General features: G+C 51.4%; 1 protein-coding gene across 6 annotated transcripts; it reads left to right on the top strand.

Annotated features, from left to right (window-relative positions):
- Positions 1-5,831: 5,831 nt before the first annotated feature.
- On the top strand, positions 5,832-15,486 carry KCNA2 (potassium voltage-gated channel subfamily A member 2). 6 transcript variants are annotated; one of them, XM_015885053.1, is made up of 3 exons: positions 7,385-7,689; positions 7,815-8,206; positions 8,870-15,486. In XM_015885053.1, the coding sequence occupies exon 3, from the start codon at positions 9,051-9,053 to the stop codon at positions 10,548-10,550; it is 1,500 nt and encodes a 499-aa protein (XP_015740539.1). In that variant the 5' UTR covers positions 7,385-7,689; positions 7,815-8,206; positions 8,870-9,050; the 3' UTR covers positions 10,551-15,486. The 6 variants fall into 6 exon arrangements, with proteins under 6 accessions (XP_015740536.1, XP_015740535.1, XP_015740537.1 ...); XM_015885052.1 differs by having other exon boundaries at positions 8,867-15,486; XM_015885050.2 differs by lacking the exon at positions 7,385-7,689 and adding an exon at positions 5,832-5,963 and having other exon boundaries at positions 7,815-15,486.
- Positions 15,487-16,322: the final 836 nt, after the last annotated feature.

Genomic DNA, 16,322 nt, shown 5'->3' with positions numbered 1-16,322 from the left:
CATTTCTCAGGAACAAAACCAAGCAGTAAAATCCTGGGCTAAAATGTGCACATTTCCATCCACCCCACCAACCTGGAGAGCTGCACTCATTTTGTAGACCAAAATTGCTCTGAGCAAAGCCTTGCATTCTTATTGTGAGTGTCACAAGGAGGGATGTCACCAGTGATGCTTTGGCAAAGCCAATGTAAGTGGAGGCACTGAACTGCTTGTCCTCATTGCAAGCGGAGAGCTTGAGAAGCGAGGCTTGAAGTTCATCTGAAAACCTTGCCCTTGGCTTTGTACCACGTCTTTGGGCTTCACCCAAAAGCAAGCTTGGCCAAATAATCTCAGAGCTTTTTTAGGTTACGGCTTGTCTAAAAAATATTGAAGAGTGAGAGAGAATGGAAAAATAAATGACGACTCTACAAGCTGCATTTAATCTGCAGCAGCTGGGACTGGTCTGCACTTGGGCAGCGTGAGAGCAATTGGAGACCTGCAGAATTTTCTGGTTCCTTTTGCTTTTCAATCACCTGCACGTTTCTGCTCTGGGGAACACAGCTGGGGGCCATAAAGCGAGCAGAGCTGTGGCACAGATGAAACCCAGAGTTTAAGATGGGTGATGTAAGCCAAGCCAGTGTGGGGAAGGCTGGGTCTGGTGCAGCATGTGGGGCACCCGTTGCTAGGGTGGCTTGCACTGCAAATGCAAAAGTGCTGTTCTGTTGCATCCCATTGGCCCAATAGCCCCTGCAGGCAAGGTATTGTTTTATTGCAGCACTGACCGAGCTCTTGAGCTGGGTGGATTTGCAAATCCTTTTCCTTAGAATGCATCCCTAAACCCTATGCGAGACTCCAAGCTGATGGTTGGGGCTGGGAGCAGAGCAGTGGCCCCATGCCCGCTCCTGGTAGGATCAGACTGGGAATTCAGCAATGACAAAGAACCTCGAAGCCTCAAGTTCTACAAATCATCTGCTCTGACCCCACTGGCCTCTCTGTCTGCACAGAGCAACGCAGGGCTCTCCTTGAGGGCCTGATCTCTGCCCCTGCCTCTGATTTCTGCATTTGGGCAGGTTCCTGGGAATACAGCACTCAGCTTCTTGCTTTTGTGCTGGTTTGGCTTCTATCTCTCTCTCGGTTTGCTGCCAGCACTGAGGCTGCAGGTGCACGGTGGGGAATGAGCAGAGCTGGTGAGCAAAATCCCTTTGCACCATCTTCAGTGCCACTGCTTCCTAATTGTCTCCCAGTGGCTGCTCAGGGAGCAAACCAGATTCTGGTCAGAGCCAGCAGCAGGAGGAGACCCCATGTGGGATGCTCAGAGCTCTGGTGCTGGTGCTGGGTGGCCCTGACCTCGTTTTGTTCCTTTCTGCATTGGTTCCCCTGAGGGTTGTGGTGCTCCCAGCTGTCAGTTTCGGTTGATGTGTGGTTAACTGGGCTGGTGCTTCAGCAACCTTGAAAAACAGGATGTCTCGAAGGTTGAGATGCAGAAGGTGGCACGGATAGCATCAGCCCAAACATGTGCTTGCATGAAAAGCAGCACAAGAACACTGATGGGCAGAGGGTGATGTGCTCACACCAAATCCACAGCAGGACTCAGACCCATGGGTCCCTCCTGATGTCCCTGTCCCTGTAGGGTATTTCCCCTCTCCCCAAACCACCTCTTCCTAAGGAGACCTCAGATTTAACACATCAGTTTTTAGCTTTCAAACAGATGCTGGCAACTGGAAGGATTCTCTTCCACCTGGTCAGATGTGGTTCCCTCCTGCCAGGGGGCACTGCCCATACCCATGGGATTACTAAGGTTATCATTTAAACACCACCTGGCCCTGTTAGTATTCATTATTTGATAGATTCTTGAATTCCTTCTGCTTGTGCTTCTGCTCAGAGCACTGGGGACTGCAGATGTTCCTGGGGTCTTTCCTTGCATTTCCTCATACTCCCCAAAGGAATTAAGCACAAATGGAGGGAGGTGCCAGGATTTGGACCATGTTTCCAAGTGGCTCCTGACCCAGCCATGTAGCCCTCATGGGAGCTCAAGGGCAGCCCAGGTGGGTGCTGCTCATTCAGGAAAGCACATACTGAGAGCAGAGGGTGGGGAGGGGGAGCAGGGGATGCCGAGGCTAAAAATAGCAGTTTTTTAAAGAAACGAATGAAAACCTCTTTGAAGAAATGAGGGGAGAGGGGGAGGGTTACCATAGAAACAGGGAAGTCTGTCTAGTCCCAAAAGAGGGGGTGGGAGAGGAAGAAATAGTAAATACGGCAGCGAGGTGATGGAGAGGATGCTGCAGGGCAGCAGGCAGAGCTCTGCCATCACCCAGTGTGGGCATGGCACCTCGTGTCCTGCCCAGCATCACTGTGCCTGTCACCTCCCCATGCCAGCAGGACCTGGACCAGGGATGATCTTGCAAGGTTGCAGTGATGGAGCATCTCCCTGGGAAGTGAGAACACGATTAATTCCTACCTCATCCCACAGTGTCTTGTAGGAATTTTCCACCCTAACAAAGCCATCTCCGGGAGGGTTCTTGTAGTGATGGAGCTACACTGGTGGCTTTGGCTTGGCAGGAAGATGAAGGAAACAAGGTGGAGTGGGTTGGCATAGCATGGAATCTGGCATGGAACAAGGTTTGTCACTGCTTGCTCTCTGGCTTGGCGTAGCCATAACTGGGCTGGACCCATCCAGTGCCTTCTTGTGGATGAAACCACGACTGTGCCCATGGTGCCACTGTGCCCACAGCCACTGAGCCCTGGGGAAGGTGCTCCCCAGCTGAGCAGCCCGAGCCCTCATCTCTCCCTGCAGCATCAGTGTGTGGTAGGACAAGAGAATAGAAATCAGAGCCCTTTTCCTCCTGCCTTGTCTTTTCCTTCCCATGGAGCATCGTTTGTGGCCATGTCAGTGGAAAACATCACAGTTGGGTTCTCCCAGCACCCACCGTACAGCAGGGGCAGATAGACAGGGAGGCACACAGATGTTATGCAGCACTTGAGGATGGGATGGGATGAGAGAAGAAGAAGGATGGGATGGGATGGGATGGGATGGGATGGGATGGGATGGGATGGGATGGGATGGGATGGGATGGGATGGGATGGGATGGGATGGGATGGGATGGGATGGAGTGGAATGGGATGGAATGGGATGGAATGGAATGGAATGGAATGGAATGGAATGGAATGGAATGGAATGGAATGGAATGGAACATTCCAAGCTAGAAGAGACCACAAGGAACATAGGGTCCAGGAGATGAAGTCACCTAAGGTCACCTACCCACTGCCCCAAGGCAGAGACAACCTGTCTGCAGGTTTTTGCTATCTCCACTGCAGGCATCTCCCATCTCCCCTTATTGTTCTCCCTAAGCTCAGTTAGTTCTGTTTCCTTGCTATTTCGGTGAGCATCGTCCTTCCTAAAGCTGGAGTAGAAGTGATGCTCCACTGAACACATGAGAGAGGTCTGCTTCAGACCCGAGGAAAACAAATCATTGGAGGAAAATGAGGCATGTGGGAAAACTCATCACTTCTGTTGCATCTCCCACGGGGTCAGACAGGGAGCTCTGGTGTTCAGCAAAGCTGGCTGGCAGCAACACAGAGAAAAGCACTTTTGGAGCCCTGCAGCAGCTCAGTCTCGTGGTGTCTGGAAGGACTTGAGGATGGAGGAACACAGCTGGGTCCCCTCAGCTGCCCCCAGCCAGCTCAGGGGGATGCGGTGGCTCAGCTGATGCCTTCATAAAGGCCCAGCCCTGGGGAGGAACATGGGGGGGTTATACACAGACAAGTGTGGGGAGCATAATGCTGGCTTGGGAGCAGGACAGATTCCTTCCCAGAGCTGAAAGCAATCGTGCCTGTCTCGAAGGAAGCTATTGATTTCCTTTCTTCTCACTAATTTGGCTTGTCCTGTCCTTTTTGTTGGTTCAAGTCAAAGAAAGAGGCTATAAGAACCTTTTAGCCAGAGTGGCCGGAGCTGCCGCTCGCCCTGCGCCATGGCTCCATTAGCAATCCTGCAGCAGCCTGCTATGAAATATTCACAACCTCAATGGGCTCCAAAGACCTCAAGAACTGAAGTTCTACACCGTGTTTCAGTTGGGCAAAATGACTTTTTGTTTTCAATGAACAGCTCTCAGGCAATGCAGTCTTTGCTGGTTCTGCTCTGGGCTGAGCGATGCATCAACACAACAGCCTTCATCAAACGAACATTCAAGGTGGAACCTGGAGTTATTTTCTTTAAATAACCCCATATTTTTAATTTGGGAAACACCACAGAGGGAGAATGTATGTGATTTGATCTTTGCAGGTGGGTAATATTGGCTGGGTTCCCTTTGGCCATGCCTTGCCAAGGGACAGTGGGTCTTCCCAAGGATCAGGAGCTCATTGTAGGATCAGGAGACCTTCCCATGGGCTCAGCTGCCCCAGAGACCATAACATGGCCCCATAGTGCTCCCCCAACATGTGTCACCTTGTTCCTTGGCTGCCTCCATCTTCAGACCCTGTTCCATCACATCAGGGTGTCCCAATTCAGAAAGGTATACATTCCATTTGGATAACAGAAAGAAACCAGTGGGAATCTCTATATATTTTCATGACAATATTAATGCAAAGGTGTCAGCCATTGAAACACATGTAAATCAGACAAGTAGGTGCAGTGTATTGACTCGCTGCGTTCTCCAAAGCACTGAATTACATCTTGAGTTGTCAGCGTGGCAGAGGGAGGCGGGTGCAGATGTACACATTATAATAATAGCTCCACAATTAGGGTAGTAAATCAGAGAGCATCACTCAATTCAGAGAGGTTTCCTCCGTTTGCTACAGGCAGGATTGGAGCTCTTTGTAAGGAGATGCTTCTGCTGATACGAAAAGCCCCACTGGTTGTGCAAAGCCTTGGCAAGGCAGCAGTGGGAATAGCAGCTTAGAAATTCAGCTGCGCTTGAATCTCTCAGCCTCAGTTTCTACACGTTGCATAAGTATCAGCCTTGGGCATCTTGTTGTCTGGATTCTGCCCACCCTGCTATGGCAGATCTAGCTCAGAAAAGGCTGAAACAACATAGGGAAAAATTAAAACCCCTCTTCCCAAGTAGCCTCATACCCAGAGTGTGTGTGTGAGCCCCACTTTGCCATGGAAATTCATGTTCAGCTGAGGCTCAGGGAAACATGGGTTAACCCCACCATGCCCCCACACCTCCCAGGGCATCACCCACAGCACTGATTTTACTGGGCTTCCAGGGTGAGCCCTGCAATCCCCTCCAGCAGCATAAGCACCTCACAGTCTGACTGCTGCATATGGGAACTGAAATGCTTCCATCACCTCCCCCAGTGTTTGCTGGATGCTGGGCACCCTGCAGTCCTGGTGCTCTCCTTGGATGGTCATAGCAGAACAATCCAAGGCTGAGCCAAAGCGTTTTGTGCCAGCTTTGTTGTGTGCCTGCCCCCCCCCCCCCTCCTTTAGGATGGGGTGATGTCTCCATGTGCAGGTCTGCAAAAGCAGGCTGACATAAAACAACTGCTCTAGGGGTGATGGAGAAGAGGGGATGGTGTGGGTGCATCGCTCACATTGTGTCCAGCTGAGCTGCAGCCTATGGGGCAGCACAACATCCTCACCCCAAACATTGGCATCGTGGCCCACAGGAGCCTGATCCTGCCCCATTGCCTCCCCCAAAGCCGCGCAGAGCTGCTGCAACCCCAGATCTCCCCATGCAGATCCAGGCTCCAACACAAACGTGGTACGCTCAGAGCCGCCCGCTAAAGCAGCAGCATCGCGCATCCAGGGATATGATTATTTCCCAGTGGTTGAAATCTAGGTCTCTTGCTTGGGAGGAGGGAGGGGGGGGAGAGAGATGCTCATATTAATCTTATGAATATTCATTGAGAAGCTCTGTTGCCTTCGGAGCTTTGCTCCCAGGAGCCCGGGGCGAGTTTCAGGGCCAGCAGCGCAGGTGAAGGTGCTGCCAGCAGAGCGGAGCGCGGCTGTTTGTGCATTCGCTGCATGCCTGACTGCAGAGCCAATTGTAAGTTGGTGCCTTTTTCTCCCCCCCACCCCCCTCCACCTCCCCTCCCCGCTGTCTCTGCTGAAATAGCGGCTTGCCACAAGCTGTGAAATGGAGGCTTGGCGTTTTTGTTTTGTTTTTTTTCTCGGTTGCAAAAGGGAAAGCAAACGCCTCGACCTTGTCCTCGAGGCTGCCCGAAATCCCAGCGCTCTGACAGACGGCCATGGCTCGTGCCTGCAGCGAGCTCGCCTTGTGCCTGCAGTGACAAACCGGGCTCTTGTGGTTGATTTCTATCGCCTTCTTCCTGCCCTTGCAGCCCCCAGATTTGCATGAACGGAACCCGAAGACGGGGTGGGGGTGGGAGGAGGTGTTTGGTTCTGAGCAGGACAGAGTGTGATGGGGAGAAAGTAGCAGAAATTGAGTGCTGGAATCTGTGATGTCAACTCAGATGATGCTGTAACCGTCTCAGATCAGCAGCAGAATCACCGCTCGGGTCTGGGATCAGAGAGAGGAGCCCAGACCTCATGCTAAATTATAATCAACATGTTAAACAATGAGCAAATGTCCGCACTGCTGAGCAAACCTGGGGTGTTTTGGGCAGGGAGGAAGGGGAGGAGGGAGTTTAGGGGCAGGAGAAGAAATGCATGTTGGAAAAAAATCATCAAGGTTGGTTGATTTGGAGGTTCACGTTGTGGCTGCAGCAGGTGGATGCTGCTCGTGGTGTTCTGCTGTGATGCTCACAGGAGCCAAAGGAGGTTAAACCCAGCGGGGCTTTGGAGTGGGGCTGAAAGGAGAAAAACTGGGACAAAAACCAGCTCCTCTCCTCTGGGCCTGGTAGAAAAGGGTTAAGCGAAGCCGTTGGATGCTGCAAGCCTTGTCAGGGTTGTACTATTTTTTCTAGTGCATAAGGAGAAGGGAGAGGAGGGTTGCACGGGAAGGGGAAATTTCCAAGAAAAGAAGGATCTGCAGCAATATCTGCACCCGAGGTGATGAAGAGAGAAACCAACAGGCGTACATGGCCTGCGGGAGGCTGAAATCTTTACCGAGGAGGCTCAGACCGCGGGGTTATTTTCCACCTGCCTCCCCTCCCCGGTTCTGTAATCCTGGCTCAAAGTAGACAAGTCGAGTTGCAGCCGAAGAAGGGAGGTTAGAGGAATTGTTGTTATTTTTTTTTTCTTTGGGAGGGCAAAAAAAAACCTGAAAAACAAAAAAGAGACCGGGGGGGGAAAGGAGAGTTTGGATGGATCGCTGCTGCTCGAGCATCCCATGGGGCGGTCTGATGGAGGAGCAGAGGCTGATGCAGGGATCGGAGCCCCCCCAGCGTCTCCCTGAGAATTGTAGCCCCACCGGAGTGGAATCCCCACGGGGGGGTGGGTCGGCTGGGGGTTGGCTTTGGGGAGGATGGAGAGGGTGGGTGCGGGTCGCGTGGGTCTCACGGCCGGGGATGCTCAGGGGGGAGCATGGAGGAGGGGATACCGACCAGCTCTTCGTCTCACCGATGAAAACGGAGCCCCCCGAGCCCCCCGCGGAGGCAGCGCGGTGCCGTAGGGACCGCCGTCCCCGGGGCGTTCGGTGCGGCGCCGCAGAGCATCGCTGTGCCGGGGGCTGCGGCGCTCCCCCTCCGCCCGCCGCCTCCTCCCCTCGCTGCCATCGGGCGGCCCGGCCCCACCGCCCGGAGCGGAGAGGAGAAGAGAGAGACGCGGTTCTGTTTTTTTCCGCTCTCCCCTCGGCTCGTGTTGCAGTGCAGGTTAGCGAAGCGTCGGGATAACAGCTGGCGGGGAGGAAGCGGCGCTGCCCGGAGGAATCGGGGGCTTTGCGGACGCTGCCTCCAAAACCCCCGTTGGCTTTCTACCTTCTCGCTGTTTTTTCCAGGCGATGCCACACCTCCCGAGGACACCGGGGACATCGGGTTTTGCTGAGCTTAGCACCTTCCCCCCGCCGTACCGGAGGCATCAGACAGACCCTGCTCTGCCCTGAAGTGCGGACCTGCAACAGCTCCGGGAGGACTTCTGTCCCTCTGTCTCTTTCTCTCTCTCTTTCTCTCTCTCTCTCCAGTCCAAACCATTCCAAGACCCGACTTCCACCATCTGGAAATCTCACCCCTTTTATGTCCCTTCTCCTTTTCTACGATGACTCACCATTATTTTTAACTTTGAAGAGAGAGGAAATTATGGGGATCTTGGAAGCCTGTATTCCTCTCTAGGATTTCCCCAGGGGTCAGATAATCGGTCTTACTAAGAGACACTAAGATTTGGCTTCTCCAGGTAATGTGATTTGTTTTCTGTGTGCCATGGCGCTTTGCAGAGAATGAGAGCAGCCGGGACACCAGCGGTCGAGGAGGGGGACTGCAGTGGTCCGCGGGCAGCTTGCATCCAAATTCAGGCAGCAGAGCCCAGCTCGGGGCGGGCAGTGCAGCACCCGCGGCCCTATAGCCGGGGCAGGAGGATGGGGACGGTGCCGAAGTTAAAGCGGAGCCGTTAGGGCTACCTGGAGGGTCGTGCCGGATTGCCTGCTGTAGAACCTTAGAATAATCTATGCACGGTTGAATGTTAACCCTTAACTGCATGCCTGGAAATGAGCCGAGCCCGCACTGCCCCGCGGGTCCCTTTACCGCTATAGGGCTGGTTGGGGTTTTGCTTCCTTTCTCTTCCCTTCCCCCTCCTGCTTTTTTCTCCCCTCTTATGAATTATTATTTTTAACCATAAAACCCAAAATGTTCTGCTTTGTCAAGGCCGGTTTTTCTATGCCGGTTGTGAATAGATGAAGGTTCCTCAGGTGTTTCCTCCCTTCTGCCTAATGGCTTTAGATGGGAGTTTTGAACTCTGATTAACTCCGATTAACCCCCCTGAGGACGGAGGTAGGCAGCGGTAGTGCAGGGAGCCGCTCTCCTCCCCCCAACTTTACTTCATCTCTCTCTTTCTCAGCAGGGGCAATTTTCTTTCCTTTTTTTTTTTGTTTTCTCCTGTTTTATCATCCCTTCGCCTTTTCATGAGACACTTCCACACCTACGTACCTGTCCTTCTGCAGGATAGTAGCCTTGCCCTGAGTCCGATCCCACCACCGGGCACTCGGAAGAGTTTAGCATAAGGATTTTCTTTCAACCCCAATATGACAGTTGCTACCGGAGATCCTGCAGACGAAGCTGCAGCTCTTCCAGGTCACCCACAGGACACGTACAACCCCGAGACCGACCATGAATGCTGCGAGAGGGTGGTCATTAACATCTCAGGGCTGCGCTTTGAGACCCAGCTCAAAACGTTAGCTCAATTTCCGGAGACTTTGCTAGGAGATCCTAAAAAGAGAATGAGATATTTCGACCCTCTCCGGAACGAGTATTTCTTTGACAGGAACAGACCCAGCTTCGATGCTATTTTGTACTATTACCAATCTGGAGGGAGGTTGCGGAGGCCGGTTAATGTGCCCTTGGACATCTTCTCAGAGGAGATTCGTTTCTATGAACTGGGGGAAGAAGCCATGGAGATGTTTCGGGAGGACGAAGGCTACATCAAAGAAGAAGAGAGACCGCTGCCAGAGAATGAGTTTCAAAGACAGGTCTGGTTGCTCTTCGAGTACCCTGAGAGCTCTGGCCCTGCCAGGGTCATAGCTATTGTCTCTGTCATGGTGATCTTGATCTCCATCGTGAGCTTTTGCCTGGAAACATTGCCCATTTTTCGGGATGAGAATGAAGACATGCACGGCAGCGGGCTGAGCCACCCTCCCTACTCCAACAGCAGCACGGGGTACCAGCAGTCGACCTCTTTCACAGACCCCTTCTTCATCGTGGAGACGCTTTGCATCATCTGGTTCTCCTTCGAGTTCTTGGTGAGGTTTTTCGCCTGTCCCAGCAAGGCTGGATTTTTTACCAACATCATGAACATTATAGACATTGTAGCCATCATCCCCTACTTCATCACCTTGGGGACGGAGCTGGCTGAGAAGCCAGAGGATGGCCAGCAAGGCCAGCAAGCCATGTCCTTGGCCATCCTCAGAGTCATCCGCCTGGTCAGGGTCTTCAGGATCTTCAAGCTCTCCAGGCACTCCAAGGGGCTGCAGATCCTGGGGCAGACCCTCAAGGCCAGCATGCGGGAGCTGGGTTTGCTCATCTTCTTCCTCTTCATCGGCGTCATCCTCTTCTCCAGCGCCGTCTACTTCGCCGAGGCCGACGAGAGCGAGTCCCAATTCCCGAGCATCCCCGATGCCTTCTGGTGGGCCGTGGTTTCCATGACGACTGTTGGCTACGGAGACATGGTCCCCACCACCATCGGGGGGAAAATCGTGGGGTCCCTGTGTGCCATCGCTGGTGTGCTAACCATTGCCCTGCCTGTGCCTGTCATTGTGTCCAACTTCAACTACTTCTACCACCGAGAGACAGAGGGAGAGGAGCAGGCTCAATATTTGCAAGTAACCAGCTGCCCAAAGATCCCCTCTTCCCCTGACCTAAAGAAAAGCAGAAGTGCCTCTACCATTAGTAAGTCTGATTATATGGAGATTCAGGAAGGTGTAAACAATAGCAATGAGGATTTTAGGGAGGAGAACTTGAAGACAGCCAATTGCACCCTAGCTAACACAAACTATGTGAATATCACCAAAATGCTAACCGATGTCTAGTCGCTAAATCCTAGTCCCGTATTTAAAGCTGAAGTGGAACAACTGCAGATATTGAGTGCTGCTCTGCATTGTAGTTAACACAGTATTTTCTACGGTGTTTATTTGGTTCTGCATGGGAAGCAATAGCTGTGTAAGTGACTTTTAACCTTTGATTTCCACACTGAATAACGTGCAAGCAAACAAAACCGAACCATTTTGTTTCCCTTCTGCCATCCCAGGCTCTCTGCTTCCCAGAGGTGTGGAGAGGTCCAAGCTCCACGCCATAGCAGGGATGCAGGGATGCTCACTGGCATGGCCCCGTCCCCAGAGCCGGGTCATCAGCTTGGGGCTGGGGAAGGTCAGGCAGGGCTGGTCCGCTTGTTAGAGGGCTCAGGTTTCCACCTCAGCAGTGCCAAGCTGAACGCATCGCCCCGGCTCTTGTTTCATAACGGAAAATGCTGCATGCTGCAATAGTTTGAGCCACTGCAGTATGCCAGTGAGAGGCCCAGGGGAGGGATAATTAGTCTGGCGGCACATTATTTATTAAGTCTTAAGTTTTCTATGCTGGGTACCGGGAGGGACGAGTAAACAAATCAAAACGCTTGGATTTCATTGATTTATTCAGATGATACTTCCATCCACCACTATTTCCAGGATCACCAAAGACACCTCCACTGACACACTGAAAACGAGTTGGGAAAACGAAAAGCATCTCTTTTTTTGATATCTATATATAAAACTGGAGCAACTATGCTGTGGCCTACAATATATTTATACTGCAGTGAAATTTAACCAGTAATACAGTACAGCTGCATGGGTATCTGTTGCATGAATCTGAATATTTAATACACACACAAATATATATTTTCTTAGTAGAATATACAGTATTCATGTTTATAGTGTTTATAGATTCTCCAGTGGCTCGGAGGAGATTTGTGGGAGCTAAAATGTCTCTAATATGTTTAGAAATGGGATGGGGGTGGCATGTGCTGACAACAGCTTGATAGATAACGAGGCAAAGCCTGAGTGCCCCAGCACCCAGCCCCAAGAGCCGGCTCCGTGGAAGGTGAGCTGAAAGTTAAACACCTGCACTCATTATGGGGCGAGTAATTGGTCATTAATCTGGGTGTCAGGAGCAGAAAGCACAGCTGATCGGGCAGGGCTGGAGGAGCAGGTGGGATGGCAGGAACGGGCTCTCTGGACTTGTCTGGTCAGCAGTTTTCAGCCATTTCCCATACAATTATTGCGTGTGTGTGTATAGATATTTAGAGAGCGACCATAGGGCCAAATTCTCTAATGTGAATATATATAGCTCTAATCTAGCTAATGTGAGCTCTTGGAGCCTCAGATCTTCTTGGCTCAGTGGCCACAGATATGAGCTGTCCTGGGGTGTGTTCTGGGCTGGAAAACCCTGATTTCAATTGTGTCGAGCCCTAGGGCTGTTGGTTTTTCCTGTATGGTGGACTGGATCCAAGCTTATGCTTCCAAGATGTTGCTTTTGCGTTGCCTTCTCCCATGGTCTATTTGAGGGCTGTGCTGGGATGTGGATGCCTCAGGATCATCCCCATTTCTTCTCCATTTCTGGCGTAGTCTGGAGAGAGCTGGAGCTGTCTGTTCTGGGGTTTCATCTGCTTTGCCCATCCCACTTGGATTTCCTTGTCTTTCCCCCATTGCTATCAAATCCCAGGATGGGCTGGGCCAGGGGACCCCTGTGAGGTCATGGCTGAGCAAAGCCCCCATCTGAAGGCATTTAGCAGCCCCTCCAGTTGGGGTGAATTGGGGCTGAATTTGGGCTCGATCAGCACTTTGCTGCTGCTGAGTGCAGGTGCAGGAGGGAAGCCTATGGTAGTTTGTGGCAGTGAGGTCCCAGCCGGACCTTCCTGGCCTCCCGTGGGAAAACAATATTCACAACAATACAACAAACGGTGCTAGCGTATTCTACAGCAATGGTTCAAAATGCTGCTCGGGGCTGGATCCATCCCTTGTGCTGAAGTGACCCCACTCAGCCAGGTGGGATCGCTCATCTTTAATAAGTGATTGATTCAGGCCTAGCTCTAATCACCCAGGGTGCTGAGCACCATGCAGGGTTGGGTGCCTGCCCAAAATCACATTACATTGAGAACCTTCTCCTATTCTTTGCTGCTGCAGCTCTGGAATGGGCATCTCCAAAGCTCACCAACACCTGCAACACACACAATGAGAATCAACAAAACTGAAAGCAATAAATCTCTTTCCGAAGCTTGAATGGGATGGCAGAGGTGTGATTCCCAGGTGGCTGCCCAGCCTCTATTGATCCAGCTTGCTGCATGTCTATGGGGATGTGACTGCCCAGCCAAGGGTGCCTGAGCACTGGGATGATCCCAGCTTTGCTGTGTAGTGCTATGAGTGATTTGGGAGGATGCTGACTTTGCAAAGTGTCTGGTTGTTCAAATTCTGTGAGCTTCAGGCCATTCACCACCTGGCATCTCTGGCCGTGGATGGATCCTGCATGTTGTGTGCTCACTCTGGCAGATGTTCATGAGCAAATCCAGCCTTGGAAGGAGGGCATCTCCATGGTGGCCCTGGCAGCTGGTTTGCAGAGCAGGGGGCACCCAGATGTGTGCTCAGATGGGTGTTTTGGGGCAGGAAAGGTCTGTGGGGGTCAGAAGCCACCCATCAGGCTGCATGAAACAGAAGTCTGGATGTCTCCCGCGCACAGAGAAATGGTTCCCCTATAGCTTTTAATGGGATTTGTGCCTGCAGGTCGGAGCTCTAGTGCTATTTTGAGCTTTGCTTCTGACTCACTGATGTGATCTTGAACCAGTTTTCAGGAGGAGACTGTGATTTTTTTTCTTTCTTTCTTTTTTTTCTTGAGGAATTTGGTTTGAGAGCCTCCAGGCCCCTGTGGAGATGCTGAGCATCTCAAGCTTCCCCTCAGCTTCAGTGGGTACAAAAATGGGATGTGAAATGGCTCAGATGGAGGGTGCCATAATGCAAAGGTTGGGTCTCCCTTCCACCTCTCATGGAGCCATTGGCCATGGGTAGGATGGAGAACCAATGCTCTCTGCTCTGTCTGTTCCTATGGTGGTACCTAGAGGAGGTAGGAGCTGTATCTGAAGTTTTGCCCTTTGTGCCACGGTTCTGCAGATGGAAAGTGGTGATTAGAGTTGTTTTCTAACTGGCAGTGCATGTCTAACTCTGTGAGCAACCCATCAAGCCTTCAGCATCCTCTGCAATAGCTGCTAAGGGCGGTGAGGGAAGGCTCTTGTCTTGGCTTTAGGAACAATGGGAGAAAACTATTAACATGGGCTGATGAATTTTGGTCAGGGAAACCAGTCTCTGCATCTTGTTGTTGTGTTGAAGTCCTGTAAATCTGGATACTGAGCTATACCAAGAAAAGGATCTCTAGATTGATGTTATGTGACTGTAGCATGTGGGTGTATAAATACGGGCATATTTGTGCATAAATACACAGAAGGAGAGAAAAAGACAGAGGAGGAGGAGGTATTTCAGGAATGGCCTTGCTTTGTTATCACATAACTCCTGGGTCAGCATTGAAATCGCTGCCAAAGGCTTGTGGACTTTCTGGGCTCACAGTACCCCTAAGGGGGGGCCCAAGGGAAAGAGATCTGGATTCAGCCTCTGAGGCGGCATCAGATCTGTGCATCCCTGCATGCATCCCAGCAGCTTTTCAGTATCCTTTCCCTGGAACCCAAATCCTCACCCTGAGCCCGTTGCTTGGTATGTTTGTGGTGGTGCAGGCAAAGCTAAACAGAAGTCAAAGGGGTCTGCTGGGCTGTGCTGGGTGGCTTTGCTGGGTTTGTTGGTAGTGGTTGGGTTTCTGTTCCTTTGAACCATGCTGGGATTTTAGTCCCAGGGCTGAGGTGTGCTTTCCTTGGGGTGTTCATAGGGGACCGTGATGGTTTATATGGTCAGTGATCAGTGTTTTCTTTGGTCAGCATGTTGCAGGGCTGGGAGGTGAGGAGGGGAGGATCCAGCTCCAAATCACTTGGATTTGCATCCTAAAAAGTCTACAGCTCCCTCTTCATGCCCATGGCAGCACCCAGCACATCACCTTGTCCCTGCCATCAGGGTCCGGCAGTGAGGTTCCCTGTAACCCATCCCTACCCCCATAATCTTGGTCTCTCCATGAAATGATGGATTTGGCTGCCCCTAGTCCACACTGTGCATGGAGAGAGGAAAATCCCTCACCCTCATTCCTTGTTGGTGGGATGGTTGGCTTGGAGGAGCTGCTGGACATCAAGTGACCACAGCCCTGTCCTAAAGGCCTTGCTTGTGTCAGACACACTGCCTGGTTGCTCTGGGCTGGTTGGTTTTTGGTTTTATTTGATCATCCTTCTGTCGTGTATAAGACTGTAACTATCCCTTTGCACTTGCTCCCTCGTTGCTTGAGACTGCACTCTTGTCCTCCAATGTCACCTACTAATCGTTGCTGGAAGAGGAAGGGAAAAACAGGCATTGGATCAAAGCTGTGTGTGGTGCCTCATTTGGGTGAATCGATAGGAAGAGGAAATCCGAGAAGGACTCATCCTACCGATGCTGGAGCCGAACCTTCTGTTGCCATGGTTATGGGAGAAATGGGACCAGGAATGGAGAGAGGCCTATAAACTGGTAGAGGAGAACTCGTGGGAATCTCAAGTCATTTAACCATGCGTTTGCTAGACAAAAAACGTAGACACCAGCTGTATCTGAATTGCACAGTGTGTATAGACGTTCCTGCTCTCATTGACGGCACAGGGGTGTCCCTGGGGTCAGGCACATCCATGGGGTTGCAAACCCACGTCAATAGGGCCGACCATTGTAAATAGGTATACAGATCTGTGTACATACATATTCCAAATGAGCATTTGCTGTCTGGTTTATCATGAGTGTATATAATTTATTCTTCACAGAGTATCACAGGTTTTGTAAATATCGACACTAATTAAGAGGAAATAAATATGTATATTATTGAGGAGCTGTTTTGGTATCCGTTCTGTGGAGGGTGGGGAGGGAAAAGACGAGCAAATGTGTTCTGGGTAGGCTGGGTTATTGTTGGGAAGGGAACATAGAAGGGAATTCCCTTCCCATATTGGAATTCCCAATATGGGAATTCCCATAGAAGGGAATGTGGAGCCAGGAGTTGGACATGATGGTCCCTATAGGTCCATTTAACTCTGGATAGTCTGTGGAACTATGGAATCACTATGGGGTAAAGAGCCGTGGAAGGGGCTGAGCTATGGGGTTGGTGCTGTGCTTTGGGCTTTTAGCAAACCTCCAGCAAAGGGAGACAACAGTGGGGACTGAAATGCAAATATTTCATCCCAAAACTCCAGGTTCTCTCCCTGAAGGGTTTGGGGTTAGTTCTTACAGGTAGGTCCCCAGGTTGGGCTCAGGCATTCCTATGCAGCCCCAAACCAACCCACTTCCAGGTCTGTGCTTTCCTTCTCTCTGGGTCTCTCTGAGCTCCATTGCTGACACTGTGGGATCTGCAAGCAGAGATTTGCTTTTTCACTCCTATATAATGGGGAAACGTGGCTTTTTTCTTGCCATGGTGACAACCCAGTCTCTAAACTGCATCCTACCCACAGGGTGACTTGTTTTTTAGATAGAAAATCCAGTTTCTTCTTCATGGATACATGACTCGGGTCAGCCACGTGGCTGGAGGCCCTGCCATAGATCGTGGCATCGCTGGCCAGAGAGCTGAGATGGATTTGGCAGCAAACCCAACAGAGCCAGCAACAGGTTGGAGCTCATGGCTTTCCTGTGTTGCTTCCCACCTCAAGCAGCCTCCATGGTCCTGGATGTACCCAC

Source organism: Coturnix japonica, chromosome 26, assembly GCF_001577835.2.
Source record: "Coturnix japonica isolate 7356 chromosome 26, Coturnix japonica 2.1, whole genome shotgun sequence".
Lineage (NCBI taxonomy): Eukaryota > Metazoa > Chordata > Aves > Galliformes > Phasianidae > Coturnix > Coturnix japonica.
Note: the sequence above shows the minus strand (reverse complement) of the source record. Positions and strands in the feature narration are given on the sequence as shown.